Here is a 7,500-nt window from a genome sequence, read left to right as displayed (position 1 = left end):
CACAAACACGTAGATATATAGATAGACAGATAAATATATAGATAGTAGATGGAGAGAGATGGAGTGAGTGAGAGAGAAAGAAAGAAAGAAAGAAAGAGAGAGAGAGAGAGAGAGAGAGAGAGAGAGAGAGAGACAGAGAGAGAGAGAGAAGCTAAATAAGTTGTTAAAGGCCTTGATCTAGTAGAGAAGGAACAATTTTGACACCGCTCAGCACTTTATTTTTTATTCTTATGCACCCAGTTAGTGATTAGTTTTCACTGAATTATACCAGACTATAAACGTGATAGGTTGTCACAGTAAAGGTTGTTCACAATTATCTTATTAAATTTTATTTTATTAAGAACTGAATTCATCTCACTCCAGTTATATTTCGGTAGGCTTAGATAAACTTTACCTTTTATATTAGATCGTCTTTCCTTTTATAGATAGAATGCGCTTGGCTAAGAAGCTCATAACATTGCCATCCGGAAGTATAACGTACCAATACACAAAACTGTGTGTATCCATGAACGTTTATAGTCTGGTTGATACAGTTCAGTGAGCATTACTCATAAACGCTGATGGCAAAAAACAATAACAAAGACCTGAGTGACGTCATCTGCATACTATCTATAGCCTTCCCTCGAATTAATTTCTAATTAGTGAATACTTTTCGTTCTAGATACATTCTGTCACGTCGCCACTTATTATAAAAGCTGATAGGTCTAACATTCTACACTCCCTTCTCTCTACAATCTATGCCGGACGGCCAGCCGCTCCATTCCTCATATATATTTGAAGATTTTTATCTTTTGGTACTTTGTGGATATTTTATCTCCACCATCAAGACGCCGGAGCTTTTACCTTTGACGGTGTAATACTCAACATTTTAAGGATCAAACCGGAGCCCGCTGTCGAAGAAATACCTGAATAACCCCTTCCCAACTGCCTGGAAGTGGAATTTTACGAGCCTGAGCCCGTTATCGGAGGAATATAGAACCCACGCCTGTCAACTGCCTGGAAACGTAACCTTACGAACCTGACATTATATCATCATAAGTAATAATATATTCACATTTCTATTGTAACTGCCACAATCTCTTTTTATCTCTTTTAATTAAATTTAATCTTTCTTTTTATTTCATCTTAAACAAATCGTTAATTGTTTTTCATTTATAGTAACTAGTAAATTCTGGGGCCTCATTCTACATATCTTTATGCATAGTCGAGTAGCTCTTTACTCACTTGAGACCATGACATAGGTTACACACAGTTTTGCTTAAATGCATAGCATTAAATGGTAGATAGTAAAGTCTTTGTAATTTGCTGTGTCTACCAATCGTTGCCATTGTTTACATTAAGATGACTGTCCGAGAGGAAAGGTTATTTAAGTGCCTACTGAATGGATTTCTAGTAACATTCAGAGTTAAAAAAACAAACAAACTTGAGCTTTTATATAGAGCAATATCCACTAAAAAAAGCTCAAAGCGCTTTACAAAGGGTCCCTTACCAACAGCAACACTTAACATGTAGAACGAGACATGACTCCTGCTAGGCGATATTACAATTTTTTTTCTGACAGAGACAACGCTGTTAACGGCCAGGTACTCATTTTACACCTGAGTACGGTTGAGAGAATGTGAGCAAAGAGCCTTTTCTAAGGACTCGACTATGCGCCGAGCGAGGCTAAAACACAGGACCTTCCAATCCAAAAGCGAGTGTCATACCACTAGACCACATAGTCGCACAGCATTCTGATTCAGATTCAGGCTAAAACCCAGGACCTTCCAATCCAAAAGCGAGTGTCATACCACTAGACCACATAGTCGCACAGCATTCCGATTCAGATTCAGGCTAAAACACAGAACCTTCCAATCCAAAAGCGAGTGTCATACCACTAGACCACATAGTCGCACAGCATTCCGATTCAGATTCAGGTAAGAAGCAACACTGTATTCACGTTTATTACCAAAAAATAAGGGCGATAGTAAAGACAAGGAGACCAACCTGTGTGAAGACTCCTCGTTTGTTGTATTCATCTCCGTTCTCCACCACAGCCCCAGCTACTGCCGCCTCCGTATTCGAACTTTGACCTTGACCTCCTTGCTCCGCCCCGATGGAGGAGGATCGGCGACCGATCAGCGGGTACCTGCTACCCGTGGCATTGGTGTAGTAGGTCCGTTTGCCCATTTTCGGGTAGCTGACCACCGAGCCGGGAATATAGAACACTGCACATGTGCTTCCAGCAAATACGCACAGGGTGAGAAGTTGTATTACTTGATGCATTTTTTAATGGATTATGTATAAACGAAACAGCTGGTTTTTATCTCCTGCTTTTTTTTTTACCAGCACGTTTGTATTTCAATAGATGGTTGGTTGCGTTTTTTAAAATAAATTTCCTTTTGACGGATATTTGGTTCGGAATTACGAATTGCTCTTAATTTCACAAGAAATCTAAAGTTTTTGGTCTGCTTTTGTAAGTTTGGTAAATCTGTTCACTTGATGATTGGAAAGTTTGTATTCAGCTATTTTATTATTATTATTATTATTATTATTATTATTATTATTATTATTATTATTATTATTATTATTATTATTATTATTATTATTATTATTATCACGTATCTTGTATATAAAGTTGAGTATATCGTTCTTTGACTGACTGGCTGGCAAATGTAGAATAAAGCTTTGTTTAGAGCGTCTGTAGTCTTGATGTCAGAGTTAGACGATGATGAAGTTTGTAATTTCCAATACAGTGGGTCGGAAATCTGTTGACAAAAAATTAATAATAATAATCAAAAAGTATTAATTAATTAGTTAACTGCCATAACCTGGAGAAAAAAACAAACTTATTTAAAAATTTGGCCAGAAAACTCGTCCTTTAAATATCGACTGATTTAAATGACCCTCACCTTGGCAAAAGCTCTCAACCATGGGACTTGAATTGAAATTCTCGCTCGGGAGGTCTCAGGTTTGAGATTCATTTTTTTTTGGCAGGATGAGGTTCATTTACCTCAAATCGATATTTGAAGGCCGAGTTTTCTGGCCATTTCTTAAATACGTGTTTTTCCCCCCCAGAGTATGGCAGTTAACTGGTTAACAATAGGCTTCAACAGTCGTAACGTCACTTCCCTCGTAATGACACATGGTAACTTAGTAACTGGCTCTGAACTATCGGAACAATGGCGGACGCCCTTATGAAATATTTCTCCGACGAGCATAAAAGAGTATCCAGAGGAAAAAAAAAAACATTACAAATCTGATCATGTTTTGACTTTTACACATTCTGATCACAAGACATATGAAAAGTTCTAGCCAGCATGAAGAATAAAAAGTACATATTTTCTTTGTTTAGAACCACGATGGCCGCCGTTGCTGGGCGACATGACATCAGACTATTGAATCCAATTCTAACAGTTGATACCGTGTTTTCCCACAGCTCTTAATTATTACGAACTTCGACGAGAAAAATAACGTTAATTACTGAAATAAGATGATGTGTAAAAATGAAGATGAAACTGATTGCCAGTGATAAATGTGAATGGTGTTCATGTCAAAAGCGTGACTCGATCTCTGATGTCAACAACCTTTATTTGTCAAGCATGAAAAAGCAATCACCAGATTAAAAAAAACGAAAAAAAAATCCCATATAAAAAATACAACAAAAACAACAAAAGAAAACAAACAAAGAAATAAATAGATAGAACAAGAAGATAACAAAACAAAATACAAAACAAAACAATAAATAATGATAATTTTATAAACCAAACAAAAAAGAACAACAAATATAGCATTGAACACTCTCGAGTTCACATGCATGGACAAATGGAACAAATAGCAAGCAATTGCTATTGTCCGTTTCACGCTATAGAAACCGGGATAAACTCCGGCTCCACAGTGCCTATGTCTCTGAAGGACCATTTTTTTGGCTAACATTTTAAATACGTGTTGTTTTTTTTAGTTGTTTATTTTATTTTCAGAGATTTCATATTTAGTGGATATTGCTCTATATAAAAGCTCGAAGCTCAAGCTCAAGTAATGGAAATACTCTCATGCCAACGTAATCTATTATTGTCCATTGTTTGTTTGTTTTTATTTTAAGGGTTTTGCGGGGGTGTGTCTTTTTTACGAAACCCGCCGAAACCCGCCGAAACCCGCCGAAACCCGCCGAAACCCGCCGAAACCCGCCGAAACCCGATGAAACCCGACGAATCCCGACAAAGTTATGGGAAGTAGGTGGCTGTGGGGAGTGAACCTAGAACTCAGGGAAGTGTACACCATTGGGGAGTGAACCTGGGACTGGGTTTCGGCGGGTTTCGTAAAAAAGAACCAGTGCTTTTTTACGAAACCCGCCGAAACCCGCCGAAACCCGGCGAAACCCGACAATATACAGCAAAGTTATGGGAAGTAGACAACTGTGGGGAGTGAACCCGAGACTCAGGGAAGTGTACACCAGTCGGGAGTGAACCTGAGACTAAGTTTATCGGCCGGTTTCGGCGGGTTTCGTAAAAAAGAATTAGTGCTTTATTACGAAACCCGCCGAAACCCGCCGAAACCCGACAATATCCGGCAAAGTTATGGGAGTTTGGCAACAGTGGGGGGTGATCCTGGGAGTCAGGGAATTGCACACCAGTGGGGAGTTAACCTGGGACTGTGTAAAAAGGATATCAGTGGGAAATAAACCTGGGACTAAAGGGACATGGATACCATTGAAAGTTGAAGCCGGATATGGGAATTGAGTACCAGAGGAGAATGAACCTGACACTATAGAAGGTGGGCGCCAGTGGGGAGTGAACCTGGGATTCAGGGAATTGCACACCAGTGGGGACTTAACCTGGGACTGTGTAAAAAGGATATCAGTGGGAAATAAACCTGGGACTAAAGGGAGATGGATACCATTGAAAGTTGAAGCCGGATATGGGAGTTGAGTACCAGAGGAGAATGAACCCGACACTATAGGAGATGGGCGCCAGTGTGGAGTGAACCTGGGACTCAGGGAAGTGCACACCAATTGGGAGTTAACCTTGGACTGTGGGAGATGGATAACTGTGGGTATCCGAGCCGAACTATAGGAGTTGAGTGCCAGAGGAGAATGAACCTGACACTATAGAAGGTGGGCGCCAGTGGGGAGTGAACCTGGGATTCAGGGAATTGCACACCAGTGGGGATTTAACCTGGGAATATGTAAAAAGGATATCAGTGGAAAATAAACCTGGTACTAAAGGAGATGGATACCATTAAAATTTGAAGCTTGGTATGAGAGTTTGGTACCAGAGGAGAATGAACCTGACACTAAAGGAGGTGGGCGCCAGTGGGGAGTGAACCTGGGACTATGTAAAAAGGATATCAGTGGGAAATAAACCTGGGACTAAAGGGAGATGAATACCATTGAAAGTTGAAGCCGGATATGAGAGCTTGGTACCAGAGGAGAATGAACCTGACAAAAAAGGGTGTGGGCGCCAGTGGGGAGTGAACCTGGGACTATGTAAACAGGATATCAGTGGGAAATAAACCTGGGACTAAAGGGAGATGAATACCATTGAAAGTTGAAGCCGGATATGAGAGTTTGGTACCAGAGGAGAATGAACCTGACACTATAGGAGGTGGGCGCCAGTGGGGAGTGAACCTGGGACTATGTAAAAAGGATATCAGTGGGAAATAAACCTGGGACTAAAGGGAGATGAATACCATTGAAAGTTGAAGCCGGATATGAGAGTTTGGTACCAGAGGAGAATGAACCTGACACTATAGGAGGTGGGCGCCAGTGGGGAGTGAACCTGGGACTATGTAAAAAGGATATCAGTGGGAAATAAACCTGGGACTAAAGGGAGATGAATACCATTGAAAGTTGAAGCCGGATATGAGAGTTTGGTACCAGAGGAGAATGAACCTGACACTATAGGAGGTGGGCGCCAGTGGGGAGTGAACCTGGACTATGTAAAAAGGATATCAGTGGGAAATAAACCTGGGACTAAAGGGAGATGAATACCATTGAAAGTTGAAGCCGGATATGAGAGTTTGGTACCAGAGGAGAATGAACCTGACACTATAGGAGGTGGGCGCCAGTGGGGAGTGAACCTGGGACTATGTAAAACAGGATATCAGTGGGAAATAAACCTCGGACTAAAGGGAGATGGATACCATTGAAAGTTGAAGCCGGATATGAAAGCTTGGTACCAGAGGAGAATGAACCTGACACAAAAGGGGTGGGCGCCAGTGGGGAGTGAACCTGGGACTCAGGGAATTGCACACCAGTGGGGAGTTAACCTGGGAATATGTATAAAGGATATCAGTAGGAAATAAATCTGGGACTAAAGGGAGATGGATACCATTGGGAGTTGAAGCCGGATTTATTTCCCACGGATATTCTTTTTTAGATATTCACAGGTTAACTCCCCACTGGTGTGCAATTCCCTGACTCCAGGTTCACTCCCCACTGGCGCCCACCTTTTATAGTGTCAGGTTTATTCTCCTCTGGTAGCCAACTCCTATAGTTCGACTCGGATACCCACAGTTATCCATCTCCCACAGTCCCAGGTTAACTCCAAATTGGTGTGCACTTCCCTGAGTCCCAGGTTCACTCCACACTGGCGCGCATCTCCTATAGTGTCAGGTTCATTCTCCTCTGGTACTCAACTCCCATATCCGGCTTCAACTTTCAATGGTATCCTTCTCCCTTTAGTCCCAGGTTTATTTCCCACTCATATCCTTTTTACATAGTCCCAGGTTCACTCCCCACTGGCGCCCACCTCCTATAGTGTCAGGTTCATTCTCCTCTGGTACCAAACTCTCATATCCAGCTTCAACTTTCAATGGTATTCATCTCCCTTTAGTCCCAGGTTTATTTCCCACTGATATCCTTTTTACATAGTCCCAGGTTCACTCCCACTGGCGCCCACCTCCTATAGTGTCAGGTTCATTCTCCTCTGGTACCAAACTCTCATATCCGGCTTCAACTTTCAATGGTATTCATCTCCCTTTAGTCCCAGGTTTATTTCCCACTCATATCCTTTTTACATAGTCCCAGGTTCACTCCCCACTGGCGCCCACCTCCTTTAGTGTCAGGTTCATTCTCCTCTGGTACCAAACTCTCACACCAAGCTTCAAATTTTAATGGTATCCATCTCCCTTTAGTACCAGGTTTATTTTCCACTGATATCCTTTTTACATATTCCCAGGTTAAATCCCCACTGGTGTGCAATTCCCTGACTCCCAGGTTCACTCCCCACTGGCGCCCACCTTTTATAGTGTCAGGTTTATTCTCCTCTGGTAGCCAACTCCTATAGTTCGGCTCGGATACCCACAGTTATCCATCTCCCACAGTCCCAGGTTAACTCCAAATTGGTGTGCACTTCCCTGAGTCCCAGGTTCACTCCACACTGGCGCCCATCTCCTATAGTGTCAGGTTCATTCTCCTCTGGTACTCAACTCCCATATCCGGCTTCAACTTTCAATGGTATCCTTCTCCCTTTAGTCCCAGGTTTATTTCCCACTCATATCCTTTTTACATAGTCCCAGGTT

At 41.8% G+C, this 7,500-nt stretch overlaps 1 protein-coding gene across 1 annotated transcript in view; it reads right to left on the bottom strand.

Annotated features, from left to right (window-relative positions):
- The window catches only part of LOC144957465 (HCS2 neuropeptides-like), a 60,786-nt gene that overhangs the window by 4,185 nt on the left and 49,101 nt on the right, over positions 1-7,500 (bottom strand). Inside the window, exon 2 of the mRNA XM_078888745.1 lies at positions 1,987-2,747. Coding sequence (XP_078744871.1) covers positions 1,987-2,265 — 279 coding nt within the window. The 5' untranslated portion in view covers positions 2,266-2,747. The remainder of the gene's footprint in view (positions 1-1,986; positions 2,748-7,500) is intronic.

Source organism: Berghia stephanieae, chromosome 12 (assembly GCF_034508935.2).
Source record: "Berghia stephanieae isolate SIO BIC M18660-M18661 chromosome 12, UCSD_Bste_1.3, whole genome shotgun sequence".
In the NCBI taxonomy this organism is placed as follows: Eukaryota; Metazoa; Mollusca; class Gastropoda; order Nudibranchia; family Aeolidiidae; genus Berghia; species Berghia stephanieae.
The sequence above is the reverse complement of the archived record's forward strand: the minus strand, read 5'-3'. Positions and strand labels throughout refer to the sequence as shown.